General features: G+C 41.3%; 1 protein-coding gene across 1 annotated transcript in view; it reads right to left on the reverse strand.

The window, feature by feature from the left end:
- Window positions 1-6,136: 6,136 nt before the first annotated feature.
- Window positions 6,137-18,990, reverse strand: part of FAM83F (family with sequence similarity 83 member F) — a 29,854-nt gene continuing 17,000 nt past the window's right edge. Inside the window, exon 5 of the mRNA XM_035127561.2 lies at window positions 6,137-12,973. Coding sequence (XP_034983452.1) covers window positions 12,909-12,973 — 65 coding nt within the window. The 3' untranslated portion in view covers window positions 6,137-12,908. The remainder of the gene's footprint in view (window positions 12,974-18,990) is intronic.

The following is an 18,990-nucleotide window of genomic DNA, read 5'->3' on the forward strand; positions in this document are numbered from 1 at the left end:
AATCATTTAATAAATAGTAATAATACTGCAAGGGGAAGTTCCACAGGTGATACTTCTCTCCACACACATTTTCAGTGGGCAGAACAGGAAGCTGTGTCAACAGCTCGGTGAGCAAAAGCTGGTGGGGTTCTTCAAGGGTTGAACCCCCTATCCCCCTGGTGTTATGGTTCAGGGATGTGAAATTTGCTGCGTCCCCTTCTGCGCAACATTCACAGCAGCATATGCCCATGGTAGGAGAGGCTAGAAGCAAAAGTGGGCGAATGCACAGTTTACCTTCTTACAGTAGACTAATGTCCACGCACACACCTCTCCTATCCTCCAGACAAGCAAGGAGCATTATCAGAGTTGAAGAACATAGTCCAGGCAAGCTGAAGCACTTATGTGAAGCAGGGTCAGTGAGAGTGAGATGTGGGGAGTGTGTGTGTGTGTGTGTGTGTGTGTGAGAGAGAGAGAGAGAGAGAGAGAGAGAAAGAGAGAGAGAGAGGTGGGGACTGGAGAGAGTTCTGAAGGTCAGATACGTTCACAGTGGCAGGGAGAATTAGGCTGGAATCATCAGCTTGGGTCTAGTAGGTACCCTGTTTACCCTATTTTAAGACGTAGTCATAAAATAAGCCATAGCAGGATTTTTAAGCATTCAAGGAATATAAGCCATACCCTGAAAATAAGACACAGTGATAGGCGCAGTAGCAATGCTGGCCATGGCAGGAGGAGGAGGGGGGGAAAATAAGACATCCCCTGAAAATAAGCCATAGTGTGTGTTTTTGAGGAAAAATAAATACAAGACGGTGTCTTATTTTTGGAGAAACAGGCTCTGAGAAAAGAAAAGCATTAGGGCAGAGGCTTTCAACCTTTTATAGTCCATGGCTCCCTTGACCACCACATTCTACAGCCCCCCCTGTGGGAAAACGCGCTCCAAGCCTCAGAAGCCCAGTTATGTAACCTCTTGCCTGCAGAGCTGGCAGCCCCCCTCCCTTGTGAAGTGTTCCCACAGCTTCCTCTTCTCTCCCCTCTCCTTGGAAGTCCTCCAGGGAGCCGCCACAGCCACCCCTAGTCCCTCAGGTGCCCCCCCCCCAAAAAAAATAATTGCCTCTTCATCCCGTCCCACAGGGGCCTGGGAAGAGGATGCCCCCAGACTTAGCAGCCCGGTGGAGACTGGCTGAAGGTAAACCTGAGACCACCATCTTACTCACCTTGGGAGGCAGTAGTGGGTGCCATGGGCCTACATGATGGAAATGGGAACCTGGCCAGCCCCAGAGGCACCATTCGCCTGGGGAGCTTGTAACCAGGGCTGCTGCAACAAACAGCTGTGCAAGCCTTTGGGAGGCAGAAATGCAAGAGGGCATCAGGAGGAGGGAAGAGAGAGGGATGGAGAGATGGAGATCAGTGTTGCCTGCGGCACCCCTGATCATAATTCAAGGCACTCCAGGGTGCCACAGCACACTGGTTGAAAACCACAGGGTTAGGGAGAAACTGTTGTGGCCACCACACATAGCCAACAACCAATTATATTGGCTAAAAAGAGTGCTTTGTTCAAGCAAAATACCTGCAAGGGAAGGCGAACTGAAGTCACCAGGGAAGGCCTCTGTGGGTGTATGTGTGGCCACATTGGCAGCCTATGTATTACAGTAGTTCATTTATAGTAACTTTATTTGTAAAACTCCTGTGGTGCTGGTGTTAATTGCGCCTGCTTTTCCCCTACTCTGAAACACCCTAACCAAACCCATGTACAGTACAAGCCAGTTTCTCAGATCACAACCCATTGCAATATTTGAATACTGTTCAGTGCAATGGAACAGAGGTGTACACTGCTCAACTTGATGATTTCCAATTTCATATATGAGAGTTTAGTGCACTATCCAATGAAAGAAAGATAAAGATGTGGTCTTCCTACTGATTAAGGTATGACTCACATTTTTGAAAAATATTGACAGAAATCTTCAAAAAAGGAGAAATAGAATTTTGTCATAAGCTGAAAAGTCATGTGGTAGTTTATTTATAGAAAATATTTATATTTCTCCAAATCATTAAAAATTTCAGAGTGGTTTACAACAGTTGTACATAAAACCATACAATAAAAATAACCAGAGGCAGATTTAGGGCAGCTGATCGGTTCTGTCACACTAGGCATAGAGGCTTAGGGTATCACATTTATGATGTAGTGAATTGAGGAGAATAGGTGAGGGGCATGACAAATTTTGGCTTTGCATAGGGCGCCACTAAAATTTGAAAGACCAAAGTCCGCCCCTGAAATCATATTTAAAGTTTAAATCAGAAACCAGGTAACTATTGTGGAAAGATGTATTCTTAATTGCCTACATAAGTTTGAACGTGCCCTCACTCCCAATGTTGTTTCATTAACTTTGCTGTTACATACCGTACTTTTAGTTAAAGGTGAAAAAAATGCATTGCCTCCTTTAGCCACTGTGTGTCACTATTATACTAGTACTGTAGATAGTTGTTCCATTAGGCAAGTAATTAACTACATGTAAGGCCCACAAGTCTCAGGCTTGAGTTACCTCACACCTGAGAGACAAGCAGGTGCTGTCTAGCTACCCCTGTACTCAACTACCACAAAGGGTGGGTGGAGAAGCTTTAAAGGACAGTATAGCAGGAGGCAAAAGGGAGTAAACCCTCATTTGCCCCAAAACTTTTTTAAAAAGGAGAATCCCATATCCCATACTTATGTGGGAATAAACCCTACTGAATTCATTGGAGCTTACTTATAAGTAGACATATCCAAGATTGCACCTAAGTCTGTTCAGTGTGCTCATTTTATTTATTTGCCAGCATTTATAAACCACTTAAGATTTTGAACATCAATTTTCTAAACCGCTTAATATTTTAAAAATAATTTCTTACAGCACCTGTCAACAATACCATTCTTCTGTCTACCGAAGACAAACAAGTCATTCTGTACAAAAGAAGAATAAATGGACACAAGTCAAACAAAGTCCACAATTAAAGGGTAATGTTTCAGTTTCCCACCTCTTTTCAGGATTCAGTTTCAGTTTCTTGTCCCACATCCAGCCCACCACTGCTTGCAAACAGTGGCCTAGCACCTCAGCCGCCTCTTCCGATTCAGAGGGAACACGGAGGTTTCTGCTACTGTTGGTGTGTGTGTTGTTATTTTAATGTAATTTGTATTTGTTTTTTAATTGTGTTATTTTTATAACTCTCACTGGGAACTTTTTGTCAAATGTTGGCTAGACATACAAGTAATACATCCATAAATTGGCATCATCCGCACAGTGACATGTCTTTAAATTCCATGCTTTGGGAAAGACAGAAAAACCATTCTCATACCACAATGGCTGAAGGATTCAAAGACTGCTGAAAGACAAAAAGGAGGGGGAATGAGATGGGGGAATATCTTCATGCCAATAGCTCTTAGGATAAATTGGCATAGGGGGGGGGGGGTGAGGTCTCAGACACACCTATGGATCTATTTCCTTGTGGAGCTAACACCTCCTCTGTCCCCTATCTCAGAAGAATTAATTGAAGGGTGGGATATTAATACTCTAAATAAATTCATTCATCTCACTACTAATTAACTACGCTAGAAAGTTCCTAAACATCAGCAATAAGAATGCAGGGGAAGAGATGCTTCCCTATCAGGGAGTGTTATTTATATACAAATTTGAGCCCTGTTCCAAGTTATGGCCCCTGCAACAAGAAAATGCATGTACCTTTTGTACGAGAGAGAAAATATGCTCCCATGCTCGCAACTGCATGTTATCTTTATTCAAGAACTTTAAGTCCATTTAAAAATAGAAAGCAAGAATATATTTTGGCAAAACTTTGCCATTTAAAGTTTGGAAAAGTCCAGAAAAAAACTTTCAGCCTTTCTTCCTAGAAAACCTGTGATTTGTTGAAGTGCTCCTTAGCTTGGATTCCTTTCCCTTGCTCTGCATTTATTAGTATGTTCCTATCTTGAAAACATAAAAAGCAGACACTTTGGTAAACTGAAGGAGGGAAATACGAAGTCATTTTCTTTCACTGCTTCAGCTACCAGAGCTTCTACATACTGTACTGAGTAATTCAGTCAATGTTATTTGTAACTTTCTGACAGGGCAAGAGAGTGGGGAATAGACTCTGAGAAACACAAATGGCTGAATCATTTACAAATTGGTAGAAAATGTACTGAGCAGAATAATGGCACTGGGAAAAAGTAATGGACAAGATGACCCCCATGCTTTCCCCTCTCCTATGATTGTTGCAGTTATCCCCCAGCACACTAAGGCAGAGCCATCTTCCCATTCTTTCAAGCAGCAGTACAATGTCGGCAATGTCCATGCTGAATCAGAACTGATCTTTCTGTACAAATGCAGCATACTTAGCAAGACAGCTAAGAGTGATCACATTTTGTTTAAGACTTGCTCCCCCCCACCAGGCCCTCTGCCTTTCAATTGCAAGTGCTCAGTGCAAGTGCTCAGTGCAAGTATTGTTGGCAGATGGAGAGAGTTCCTGGCAGGTTAGAGTGTGTCAAATATTTCAACAGCTAAGCCAATATTTTTTGAAGACTGGGCAATTTTCTTCTTGAAGATAAAAATCTCTATTCATGTAGAAAGCCTCAAATAAGTCTCTCCCCCCAAAAAGCTTGCCTATCCTTTTCGATGGTAGCCCTAGGACAATTTCAGGCAGGTCTCAGTGCTGCAAAAATTGTTGTATTTTGCCTGGAGATCTTCGGGTAAGAAGTAAATACTGTAGGTCTAAATACTAATACTAATAATGAATGCCTTTGGGTGTGTGCATATTACTTCCCTAGGGAGGGTGGTGGTCTTCAATGGCCATTTATTTTATTTTAAATAACCTCTATGTTGCACTCTCATTTTACATCCTCTTCTCTGAAAAGCAAAAAGATAAAACAGCGCTAAAAATTATCCTGCCAATTAAGGCAGGCTAAACAAATAGGAAGGGCGCCTTTCTATAATATGTACTTCCTTAGTACAGTGGTACCTAGAGTTACGAATGCCTCAGGTTACAAACTCCGCTAACCTGGAAGAGTTACCTCGAGTTGAGAACTTTGCCCCAGGATGAGAACGGAAATTGTGTGCTGGCAGCGCAGCAGCAGCAAGAGGCCCCATTAGCAAAAGCACGCCTCTGGTTAAGAACAGTTTTAGGTTAAGAACGGACCTCCGGAACGAATTAAGTTCGTAACTAGAGGTACCACTGTAATGTGAAATCCCCTTTATTAGCTCCCCCTGTATCTTAGTTTTGTTTTCCTTGTGATTAAAGGTTGATTGTAAAAAATAAAAGTCAATGCAGAGTGCCTTACTATTGTCCACAATGGCAGTCATATGGGGTGTGGTGCATGAAGGGCCCACTATCTATCTATCTATCTATCTATCTATCTATCTATCTATCTATCTATCTATCTATTAGCATATATATTCCAAACGTCACATATCATTCTTTCAAATCTTATACAATGTTTTGTTTTGGACTTCCATCAACTTCGCCTGATGATTTTCACTCTTCCTCACTCAATCATACATTTTATTAATTTCACTATTAATTTTAACAATCCATCACTAATTATCCTTTTCATATATTCTCCTTGTAATATTTCATATAGTCCTTACAAAACTTATTGCAGTCCTACTAGCATGATCTGTTGTTTACAGTTGTTTTTCAAATAGTTCACAAATTTACTCCAGTCTTCCAAGAACATCTGGCACCGTCGGTTTCCAATTCTCCCTGTCGTCTTATCCAATTCTGCGTAGTCCATCAGAGGGCCCACAATCTTGAGGCCCCTTCCCAAACTCAAAAATCACATTAAGTTATAATACACAATAATTTTGACATATGTGGTAGTTATATAATTATTTTGGTTTTGATTTTTCTTTTATAGAAACTGCTGTGTCAGTTAGTATTATGTATAATGAAGTATGCATACTTAGCTTTAGTCAGTTTAATCAGTTGCTAATCCCTGGGCACTGCCTGGCCTCTCGAGAGCTTCCCTCAAGGGCTGATGCCCTTCCTTGATTTCTTTGTAAGCAGAGCTGTGTATCGCTCACCAAAATACCTATCTTTCAGGAGGTGCCCCACATGTTCGGCCGTAATCCATTACAAAATTAGAAAGAGAGAATTGGTCACATTCAGTTAGATGACACCATGCCAATAAACACAAGGCTACTTAAAACAGTTTTGAATTTATTTGTATAAAACACATTTGTTATGACAGTAAGGCACATGTACACACCAAACAAGTATGTTTATGCGCAACAATATGGCATATTGTCAAAAGGCTGCCCACCAAACCCAGGTCTGCTGTTGCCAGCAACAGCCAGTGTAGACTATTCTAGTCCGTATTATCTACAAGGCATGATCAACTCGGGCACTGCGAGTCCAAAAAAAGGAAAGAGGTTAAAGAACTACAGGTCCCTTCCTTAGCCCATGGAAAGTCAACTACAGTACATTGCTGCTTTGCAATGTGCTCAGTCTATTCCACCAAGGAAGGAGATAAGAAGGGGGGGTTGTTATCTAATGGCACTTCAAATAAAGTTTCCATGGGCGTACCCAGTGCGGGGGCAGGGGGGCAGCTGCCCCCCCGAAGTAGGGCCAGCGCACGAGAGCGGCGCTGCCGGCGGGGCTGGTGGGTAGAGGCCCGTCGTGCGCGCTTCCTCCCTTCCCTTCCCTCCCGTGCCTTGGCCCCGCCCCTTGCCTAGTTTTGATCCTGGGTACGCCCCTGAAAGTTTCCCTGAGCAAAAGCCACAACACAATGAATTAATGCTGGGAATGCAACATGCTGCATCATGGTGGGCTTCTTTTGAGGAGTCATGTACATCAGACCTTCACATATATCAAAGTTTCAAGCCTGGAATGTTCCTCTACCACCACACACACACTTATTTGCACTCCAGAAAAGTGCTTCCAGAGCCAGCAGACGATGTGACGTTGTCACGATCTGACCTATGGTGCAGGCTGAGGGCTTGCTTGTGCCATACCATGCTTGTTTTTCATGCCTCCAACCTGGTGCTACAGTCTCACAGCAAGAAGTGTCACAAGTGTTCTGTGCATACCTGATGTACCCTGAGGCTTACGTTTTCCTTTCCCGTACTTTGCTAGCAAGGGAGATGCCCCATACATCCATTGCCACATTATTTCTCAAGTGCTAACACATGATAAATGGCACTGGCCAAAATAAATCATAATTACTTCCATCACCGCCACCGTTGCCCACCCCTGGTCTCACGGAAGCTGCCAGCACCATTTTAATGTGTCAATAAATTTCTACACACTCCAAAGACCTGAACTTTACACTAGAAAGTTGAAAGTAAATCCAAGCTTTCAACACCATCAAAAAAAGTTTCAGCTGATGCTGTCAAAGCAGAAAATTGTTATTAAAGAGTACTAGAGCATAAGAAAGCAAGTGTCGTGAAAGTTAAACAAAATCCACAAAGTGTAGAAAGGAATGTTAAAAAGCTAACCACTGTGTAATAAGATCTGAGATTAAATGCCATAGCTTAGGCACAGAGAAACCAATTTCAAGATCCACTAAAGATCCATTCTAGGAAGAGGATAAAGATTAAGGCACTCAAGAGCAGATTTCTGAAGTGGGGGTCGAGGACTAGTAAAGCATATTTTCATGTTAAATCTGCACAGTTGGAATTGCTCTAGTGTACAGTCCTCTTTCCACATGACATTTTCCCTTCATGTAGATAATTTCAGTGTAAGAAAACCTAGGCTGCAGCGCAACTATTTTACTGAGGCTTGTAACCAATGTGTGCACATTTGTGCATTCATAACAGACCACACTGTATCTCCGATATTAACCGACAAATCTGCTTTATACTGTCAAACTATTGATCCACCTATGTCTATATCCAATTAATTAGAAGTGTCCCTCCATAGGTATTGGTGCTGTACAGTGGTACCTTGACAACCGAACGCTTCGACTTCCGAAGGTTTAGACTTCCGAAGTCGACAACCCTGGAAGTCTTTTCGCTGCGCACACCCTGCGCCTGCGCAAAGCGGCGCACGCAGTCGGTACATGCGCAGAAGCGTGAAATCGCACTTCACGCATGCGCAGAAGCGGTGCTTCGACAACTGAAGACTTCGACTTACGAAGACGGTCGCGGAACGGATCGTCTTCGTAAGTCGAGGTACCACTGTACTAGCATTCCCCCCGCCCATAGAAAGGCAGCTGATAATCCATATTCATTTTTCATGTTGTATATGAAGTGGACCAAGAGGTTTTATAATCAGGTTAGCGCTCAGTAATTTTATATGTGAGCACAGGGTTAAATTAAATAGCTGAAAGTCAGCTGAAAGATTTCCTTTTAAGCCTAGCCTTAATGGGAAATGTGCACCAAATAATTTCTGGATAACTAGGAAGTATTGAAGACCTTTAAAAATATTGATGAAAATTACTCAGAAGATGGGTATACAATAAGTCGACAGGCTATGAGATGAATCTTCTAATAAACTCCTGAGATAAGTTTTTAATCAAAATCTGTTCATCATGGAGAAACAGAAAGTTTCAAGGGACTGAAGGAAAGTGGTGAATTTTCAAAGACATTATTTTAGAATTATGACCAGATCCACTTATCTTCAATCCTGTGCAATGTAATGAAATAAATTCCAAATATACACAACACTTTTAGCATAAGTTACAGAAGTATACTGCACAAATAAAATCACTAAACATCACTTGCATAACATTCACATGTATGAGAGGCTTCAGTTCCACTATGCTACCAGATTTCAGGGAGAGACTAGAACGAATGGTTCCTAAAATGTTTATAAGATGATAATCAATTAATTGCAAACTCAGACTGAAATCTTGATCTCTTTTATGCCCTCTTAAATCACACCAACTTAAATGGAACGTAGGTGCGTATTATTACGTGTAGATTTATAACCTGCATATATCAAAGCCTCAGCAATGACAAGGTCTGCTTGCTAGCACAATATAGATCAGCTTCAGACGCCATTAAAAACTTCGGTAAGTAAATGTTCTGTACTCTCACCAAGTCAGCCAGACCCTCATTCCCTCTCTCACACACAGAGGAAATTGCTGCATGAAGTCACACTATCTGTTCCTCTAGCCAAGTATTGTCCACACTGACTGACAGCACCTCTGCAATTTCTCATCACTTGCTACCGAAGATCCTTTTAACTGGTGATGCCAGGGAATGAAACAGAGACCTTCTGGTTATGACTCGGGCGGAGTGACACAACTAAACCAACATAGAATAGAATACCTGATGACAGGCTACTTTGTTCACCCCAGGCATAGTTTAGTTGACTTAGTGTTAAACTTTGCTACACATCTCTAGTAGAATGTGTTCTGAAATGGTTATCTGTACAGATTCCAAAGAGCAATTTGTGTAGCATTGGGTTTTTTGTGTGCAATATGTGCTTGTACATCTTCCTCATGAAAGTTCTGTTCCCAATACCGCTGTCAATGTGCAAACCCCTTGTGTAGATCTGATTGTTGGAGAATTTAATTGCAGTTGAAGCTGCCCATAAAGAAGGGTGTGTACATATGAACATGATTTGAGTGGTAAACCCATCATCAAAACACACTCATGTTTTTATTAAAATATATTAACTTATCTTCGGGATCAAGTTCAAGAAAAACCATTAGCCTTTGCAGCAAAAGCACAGTACTAATTGGCCCTAAACAGGTATCATCACTAAACTCCTCTCTCCCTCCCCCGAAACAATTTGCCAATGTTTGCACACAAATTGCTCATGCAGCAATTTCAAAGTTTAAAAAGGTACATTTTAAAATGGTGGACATGGGAACCAAGATCTGACTATTGAAGCAGTAGCTACGTAGTGCTATCCAGATGGTTTATTAGATTTATATACCACCCTTCATCATACGATCTCAGGGCAGTTCACAGTTGATGTTGGATTCCAATTCCCACCAGCTTCAGCCAGCATGTCTAATCATCTGTGATGCTGGGATTCCCCATCCAACATCTGAAGGGCACTGGGTTGACTAACGCTGAACTATTAGACCAGAAATTGATTTGCTGACTGATACATCTATCAAATAGGGGAAACTGGGCTTCAGCAGTCAAATAGAAACAATTCAGGCCTTGTTTGCATGCACATCTGAATGCACCTGAGCATATTTTGAATTGCATTGCAATACAATGGGTATTACTATCATTCTAAAGCACAATTCTAATTTCATCTGGGTGTTAAAACATTCAGACACATCAATCAGTCCCTTCAAATTATCTGCGCCTGTAGAAAAACATGATGTTCAAGATTTAGTTTGATTTCATTTTGTGGTTTCTGCATTTCAACAACAAAAAGCATCATCACATTTAAAAATACATATCCACAATCATGAAACACTTTTGAAATCAAGTGGCTTTTTAAGATCATGAACAAATACAAGAGCCACAAAAAAAGTATCTGGGGATAGATGGGAACAATTCATGGGACACCTCCCCCCCCTTGTTACTTGTTCTAAAAACAAAAACAAAACCTACTTGGATTTATAGTTTTTGGAATGCATGATTGAGCCCTGTAAAAACTTGCAAGTGCACCTTTACCCTTTAAATATAAATTTGCCCGGATGTTTTAATAGTTACATATTTTTCAATTGGAGCTACTCCAAATCAAAACAGACTACCTTTTTCAAGGGATTCAAGGCAGTTTTGACATAAGTGAACTGCTTATGTTCAGCAGAGTGAAGGCAGAGGCTGTCACTATTACAACAATGGTTGCATTGATATATTTTTGAAGTACAATCATCCCACTTGGAAGTTAAATGTATTGCGTGCATATACCATGTCTGGCTGAAAGTTGGCCATCTGAAGGTAGATGGGTAAGTGGGTGAATACCACTGTGGTTTTAATACACCGTTCATCTCCATGGAATCCAGTTTAGCCATGTGTACAGAGGAAGGGAAATCGCTGTAATGAACAGCTTCCAGGCAGAGTACAGCACGTGCCCCGCATACCATTAAATCAATGTTAAATAGCACTAATAAATAGATGGTTGGCTAGGCATGGGCTCCCCCACCCGCAACCCCTCAGCCACCCAAATGTAATCCAATTTCTAGAAGATCCCTTGCTATAAAAGCTGACACAGCAGGCAATTCGAAAGCACAGTGTGTGTGACATTTTCTCTTGGACGTATTTCTTACTGAACATTCTCAAACAGAGCTAGCATGTGTGTTAAACAAGGCAAACTCTGCACCTCACTCTCTGCTGATTAGTATTCTGTAACAGACAGGCTGGATACAAAAAGGCAGACAGCCTCTGGTAGGGCTTGAAAGCTACTGTTTAAGGCAGCATAAAGCCATAGACTGACTATAGGACAGCTGTCTGGAAAACAAATGTCCTTATATTGAATTAATCCACTGGGCGTGTATAAAGTAGTGGGACTCTGCACTGACAACCTTGACTTTTTAAACGCTGGAATAAGTAACTGAATTAGGTACGTTTAATCATTTGTCATTATAAATCTGGACAAAAGTAACGAGATGCAAGGGAAGATTAAATGATTTCATCTATACCAATCTTGCATTGTTTTGCCACCTGCTACTCTTATTAGTGCATCTTTTAAGTTGTGTTTTTTTTAATAGAGACCATGTAGAATCTCACCTGCACACCTTAATAAGCATCACCTGGCATTATGCCCCATGCTTTCATCCAAATAACCATTATAGGGCATAAAATTTGCTTAAATGTCAAGCTCTATATGGAATGAAGAGGAATTGGATATCAATTTCACTGACTCTTTCTTCATTGCCCAGAGCAATCTTAATAGATGTCTGAAGAGGAGCCACGAACACGTACAGAAATCCTTAGACCACCCCCTCCCAATGGAAATCAGGAGTCATCAGGGGAAGTGGGGGCAGCACATATAATTTAGTGCATTTTTATAAGTTTGCAAGTCCCATTAGATTAGTGATGGGCAGAGGGCCGCGTTACCTTCTGGGCAACTTTCCAGAGGCTACATGTCACTGGTGGGCTCAGCAACGAATGTTAATTTTATGTTTGTTACAGCAGGCTTCAAGGACACATCATTCCAACCAGACAAAAACACTCAAGGAGGGTGCAAAGCAGGTCTGGCAGGGGGTGTGGTTGGTGAAGGAGTCTGGCCCAGAGGGAGAGGCCTGAAGGGCTGCATATGGCCCATGAACTTGAGGTTCTGAACTAGTGCCACTGTACAATATACATGCAGCTCCCAGGTCCTTAGCATAACTATTTTAGTCTAGGTAGGGAGTTGTGCAGCTCGGCAGAAGGAAGCAGGAGCATATGCCCAACTCTGTGCCATAGCTGGGGGCATGAGCCCACCAGACCTTCTCTAGCAATTCCACAGCCCCTCTTGTCTTTGTCACTGCCAGCACCCGTGCCGCATGTTGGCTATCCATACATTAGGATTACAGAAAAGGTTATAGGAGGTGCAGAAGATCTAGTAAATGTTAAAGGTGTGTAGATGATTGGAGATGTTAGGATGTTTGAGAAATGCTGCCTCAGACATGCAAAATCCCCAGCTTTGACCATCTTCTCTGGATTCTACCCTTTAACTCTGATTTGTGTTTCTGACTCACAAAATCAACAGCAGTAAGGTACAATTATCAACAATATAACCGTGTTCTTCTTAAGTCTGTAACCAAATTTAAGAAGCAACACATAGAAATAGAAAACACCCCTACATGTATGTGAGCACAGATTTAAACTCCAAGCTCCACTTATCACTGTTATTTAATTCAGGCTGCTACCTCTCCACATAGGAATCTTCCATGTCATGTGTTTTACTCTGCATGTGCACTTTAGCTGGATGTACCAGCTCCGTCCTTGACAGTAGAGTGTTGATACAGACCATTGTGAAGAACTTGGGACTGTAGGTTTGAAATCAGCCCACAGCTGTATATTCCACAGCCACACTTGTCTCTTTGGGTTCTCAGTTTTCCCGTAGTTGTTTTCCTCAGATCATGACACCACACAGTTGGACTGTTTGGCTCTGTCCCCCGAAGGGGAGCTTGGTCTCATTCTTTCTGTATCAGAAAAATAAAATGAACCAAAGGTTTCTAATTAAAAGATTTCAAGCGTGCTTTTTAAAAAGAAAATTAACACATTCAGGCATACCTTCTCACTTTTCCTTTTTCCTTCTGCAACTCATGATCCCCACCCACAGCCACAGGAAACATATTCCAGAAATGTTTCCATAGTGAAGGCACTTTTCAAACTATTTCGACTGTTTATTCCCAATTAATTTACAAATTTCGTTATGGCACAAAATATGGTCTTATTAGCAGAGGTGCAGATACCATCAAGGCACCATGTTTAATTACTAATACTTTTATAGACTTGTGTGCATTTGAACAGTTCTTGTAAATAAAGCAGAACTTCAGTATTTAAGCATCATATTATATATACAGTTATCAAAGGCCGTTGAGAAGGCCGTTGAGAAGGCCAATTCCTTTTTTCAGGATTATCAGATGCAACATTCACAAAAACATTTTTTTTTAATGCATCTCATTCAAAGTACAATTATTTAGATAATTGCAAACTACATTAAGGGTAGTTAAGAATGAGATAATCAACTCAGGCAGCAGATGTTAAGGGTGGAAGTAGCCTCTTCTTGGCTTGCCCACCTACGGTAGCTTCCCCCTGCCGCTCATCCTCTTTAGCTGATGCCCTGGAAAAGCAGTCCCCAGTCCCCCTCCCTCTGTATGCCACAGACAACACCAGTGAGAATCCCCTAACTGGGTGAGTAAGCAGAAAGGCAACCAGTCTAGGAAGAGCTCTCCACGAGGCATTGCATGCACGCACATGCACCACTTTGTTCACCTGACTTATATTTAGACATTATATACATGAATAGTCAGCTGTAAAATTACTAGTTGAGAGGCACCAGGACACTGGTCCACGTTCAAAACTTAAGCTTTAGATTCAGCCCTGGTCCTCCATACACACTGTATCAGGCATAGGCAACCTTGGCTCGCCAGATGTTTTGGAACTACAACTACCATGATCCCTAGCTAACAGGGCCAGTGGTCAGGGATTATGGGAGTTGTAGTTCCAAAACATCTGGAGAGCCAAGGTTGCCTATGCCTACATTATAGCAACCTGACCATTTGGCACCTGCATTGAGCTGTTCTTTTTGTGCTCTAATTGCTAGAATCTGAAACCTTTTTCACTGCATACACAGAATGAAAATTTTCAACATACAGAAAGCTTTAATAACCTTCACTTTGGATTATGTATCAATATGGGCCTCTGTTATTTTCTAGTTTTATCACTAGGGGTTGCTGCATGCCCTCTGGTCAACTTTAATAAAATGTTACAAATGATAAATGATTTTTTTCTTTGCTGTGAATTAAAACGCAATGTTTGAATCTGTGCATGTCTTGCGTTATGCAGATTTCAACGCAAAAGAAACAGACTGCCCATCTCCAAGAAAGATCTCAAAATGTATAAGCTGAAATGTAAATAAACTTTCAGTGTTACAAGTCATACTTCAGTAAAAAAAAAAGGAAAAAAAGAGGTGCTTCTGACCATCGCTTCCACACTAAAATGGCAGAAACCTCAAGATATCCAACCAGAGTTTCCTCATCTTCCTATTTCCTTTCCTCAACAGCTGGGAACCTCCCCATGCATATTCCAATAGGGGAAACTCTCATTACATGATGTCTTGTGAATGATAACCATTTGATATTAAAAGACAGTACCTGTATACCTAGAAATATTAGCACAGCTTATGCCCTGCTACCCAATTTCCCATCTTCTCAAATACCATCCAGGTCTGGTGGCCAGCTTAATGTTTTATACGTGACATGTGGCTGGCTTCTCACTATAGCTTGCTATATGCCATAGGTCTCTCAGGCTGCCATAGATTACTTCATTGGCAGTGAAACACAAAGTGCTTTCTTGCACTGGCTGCAAGTATAAAACATTTATCCAAAGGCAAGTGGAGCAAATTCTGAACTGTAGTGATTAGTAGTTTCGACAGCCTTAAGTGGGTTCCTTCCTATTGAAGTATCTGAAATTGTTTGGCTTAGTGTACATTGTATTTTGAGACAACTTCAGATACTGTATCACCTCTGGGATTCCAGTTATTGAATGGTATTGCTCTGATGAATTTGTTGTTTGCTTTATTTATATACTGCTGTGTTAATGATTGCAATGCTTGTTTTTTAAATGCTACTGTGATTAATGTGAGCTGCTTTGAGCTCAACATTTGTTGTTGGAAAAGCAGAATACAAATATTAAACCAAAGTCTCTAATCCAGGGGTAGGAAAGCTCAGGCCTGGAGGGCAAGTGTGGCTGAAATGGGTACTTGAACTGTGACTGTGCCTCTTGTTTGCCTGGAAAGATTGTGGGATGTATGAGCATGTGGAGGGGGGTGTATAGAAACTTCTGACCACTGCACAGCTCTCCCCTCTCCCACAGTTTGTGCTGGTTCCGCAGCTCCTTCTATTTCATCCTACACGGCTACTGTTAGAGGATAGGCGCTAGACAGTGAACAGATTTAACTTCAGAGCAGGGGTAGCTAATCCTTTTCAGACTGAGGGCCACATTGATCCATGGTCAACTCTAAGGGTCAAAACAGGCATGGCAAGAGCTGCCTTCCCAAACACTTTACCATCAGCCATTCTACATTATTTGAAATCATTTCATCACCATTCATTGTTCTATATTTAATTCAGTAAAAAATATTTTTAACTCGACAAAGCAGCACCCATGGAGAGTATATGGAAGCAGGCAGTAAATCTTTTATTTAATTTTAAAAGACTATTATTTAATTTTAATGAAAATTTCAGGGGGATATGGGGGCCCACCAAAAAAAACAACACCTTTTGGCATCATGTCATCACAGCAGGAGACCCCCTGGAGTCAACAAAAATTTTAAACTCTTTTTAAAAAAACAAATGACTCATTGGGAGTGTCATGAGTAAAATGCATCTTGAAACATGGTTTTAGTAACTTGGCAAACCTAACAAGCAGAAGCACTAGGGCCAACTTGTGTAATTGGTAACCTAGGAAGTTAAGAGACATTCATGCTCCTGATATATTCATTCTTTATTACATATAATACTTTTTAAAAATGTGTAAAACCTTTCAAATTCTATGCTAGCCTTTCATTATTAGCAAAGCTGTGTTTGTAACCTAGTTTGAAGCTTAGCTTTTGTAAGATATTCATCCCTGAAGCTGTAGTTACTTCTCAAGAACAATAGACATGCTTTAGTAGTTGCTTGGAAACCACAGGTATGCATGGTTTGTGTGTGAATGGGTTTTGCTAACAGGAAGCATGAAGACCATCAAGTAGGGCCTGTGATGCAAGGTGGCAAAGCAGACTTTTGCTATTTTACGATGAGAAATATTTTGTACCCACACAAATGGAGGATGTTCCCATGCAGGTGGAGAGAACATTACTGAGACAATTCATACCTGAATCTTTGCAGAGAAGAATGTTGTTTTCACAAGCCAATCAAATTTCTGGATTCTATGGGACAGAACGTTTGCTTCTCGAGATATATGACTACAGAACAGCTTACTTTTAGGGCTTTATCAACACTTACTTTTCCTATGTGTTTTCCAAGCATGGTACGTATTTTAAAGCTCAATGTCTCAGCACTCTCTTTTATTGCTCCAGAGCCTTCCCTGCAAAAATTCATTCTTCAAAGCTAAATTGGAGCAAAAGGCAACCTGCAGAAAACCCAAATTGTGGGGAAGGCTCCAGGGTGGGAAAAAGGGGGGGTCTGGGATACAGAGCTTTAAAGTGCGGACACGTCCCTGGAAAGAGCAGGGCAAAAGGGAAGTGTGGATAAGCCCCCAATGCCAAGGCAGAGATTAACCCATTCACAAAAGGATTACAAATTGGGAAAGTATTGCATAGCAGAGATTTCAAAAGACAACATGTGACGGTGACGTTTTCTGTTTTTCCTATTTTTGAGGCTCCCTAGCCAGAATCCTCTTTTTGTGTGTGTATTTTTCTCCTCCTTTGTATATTAAAGTAGGGTAATTCCTTCACTTCAATCTCTAGTCTTCCACTTCCCAGCATAGCTGCCAAGTTTTCCCTTTTCTCACGAGGAAGCCTATTCAGCATAATGGAAAATCCCTGTAAAAAAGGGATAACTTGGCAGCTATGCTTCCCAGACATTTTCTTCACAGGGGAAGAAATGTCCCAAGCTGCGTAATACTGATTTTAGGCAATAGCAGCTTTGGGGGGAAAATTGTATGGTTATTTGTTTTTATATTTATATCCCCTTGCAAAGGAATATGCCAGGTTGTGGGGTTCTGTTCAACTGGGTATCTCTGCATTCCTTGTGCAAAAGAAAGAAAGGGAAAGGCAGGCAGGCCTGATCAACTTGGCACACACAGCAAGGCTGTTGTTTAAACTTCACTAACCAGTTCCACCCCCAAACTGGCATATGATGGGCGGGGGGGGGGGGCAGTTGGAGACTCACAAAAACATTTTGAGGGACAGATGCTGCCCATGGGTTAGCCATGTCTGCTTTAGAGGAAGTAGTTAATAGCTACAGGACTTCGGTCATTAAAAGCTACAAAACTGACCATCAGTCAAATTGTTGCACTGCATCTTCTACCATCCCTGACCATTGGGCCTTATTGGTTGAAGCGGATGGAAACTGGAGTCCATCAACATCTGAAGGGCCACAGGTTAGTTCCCTCCCCCCCAAAGTTATTAAGAAGACTAAACAACTGCAAGCCATACTGTAGCCAGTAATTACAAACAAGAAAGAATTGTTGTAAGGGAACTCCAAAATGACTCATATAAAGATTCCACAAATGCTGGCTTAGCTACAAGAGACCCTTTTAATGGTTGTTGCTATCATTTCCCCCTCTAGCATGCACAGCGGGTTTAGGGGACAGGCAGGATACTGCCTCATTTATGCTAGGTTATGAAAAATGCAGGGCATTTTTAACACTTTCCTTCTCCAAACCACACTGCAATTGAGAGCTCCAGGGAAGGGAAGTGTGTTCTGGTGGGGTTCTGTTCATCAGAGGATAGGGACACATGTGTATGTACACACACACACACACACACACACACACACAGTAGATGCTGAGTGGATCTGTCTGCTCTGACATGTTTCATTCCTAACCCCATGATAAAATATTTTGCTATTAACAAAACAAAGACATCAGAATTTCACCCTTCACCCTTGCAGAGTGTAAGAAAGCAGATTAAATGCATCAAGGTGCATCCAGGGATGCATTTTGAATACAAATACCTTCCATGATTGTCACAGCAACTCTCTTCCCAGTCATATAAAGGTTGGAATGAGGCATCTCAATTTTGGTAATAAACCTACATTACACTCACGCAACACAGAATGACAATCTGCTTCCTTCTAGGAATCAAAATACGGCTCAAGACCCTAAGGAAAGTATACCATCAGTTATAGAAGTTATAAATGAATATGGGAAGGTGGCAGGATTGAAAATAAACTACAAAAAAACAACACTGCTAACAAAAAATATGGATAGCAAAGAAAGGGAAGAACTGAAACAGCGGACAGGTCTGGAGTTAAAAAAGAAAGTTAAATACTTAGGTATTTGGATATCAGCAAGGAGTATAAAGCTATATGAAGATAATTATAAAAAAGTATGGAAGGGAATCAAGACAGAAATGGAGCAGTGGAACAAACTACACCTTTCCCTCTGGGGTAGAATCTCTGTCGTTAAAATGAACGTTCTCCCGAAATTGATGTACCTGTTTCAGGCGATACCAATTCTGGGAGGAATAAAGTGCTTTGCTGAGTGGAAAAAAGACCTAACAAAGTTTATATGGAATAATAAAAGACCAAGAATTAAATATCAATTATTAACAGACAGAAGAGAGAGGGGGGGGTTTCCCCTTCCCAATCTAGAATTGTACCATGCAGCAGCTGGACTAGTTTGGATCAAAGAGTGGATAACTTTGGAAAAGCCGGAGATCCTGGACCTAGAGGGAGTAGGAAATAGATTTGGTTGGCACTCCTACCTGCTCCATGAAAAAGTCAAAAACCACAAGGGATTCTTAAATCATCTAATACGAAAATCCTTG

This window comes from Zootoca vivipara, chromosome 10 (assembly GCF_963506605.1).
Source record: "Zootoca vivipara chromosome 10, rZooViv1.1, whole genome shotgun sequence".
Lineage (NCBI taxonomy): Eukaryota > Metazoa > Chordata > Lepidosauria > Squamata > Lacertidae > Zootoca > Zootoca vivipara.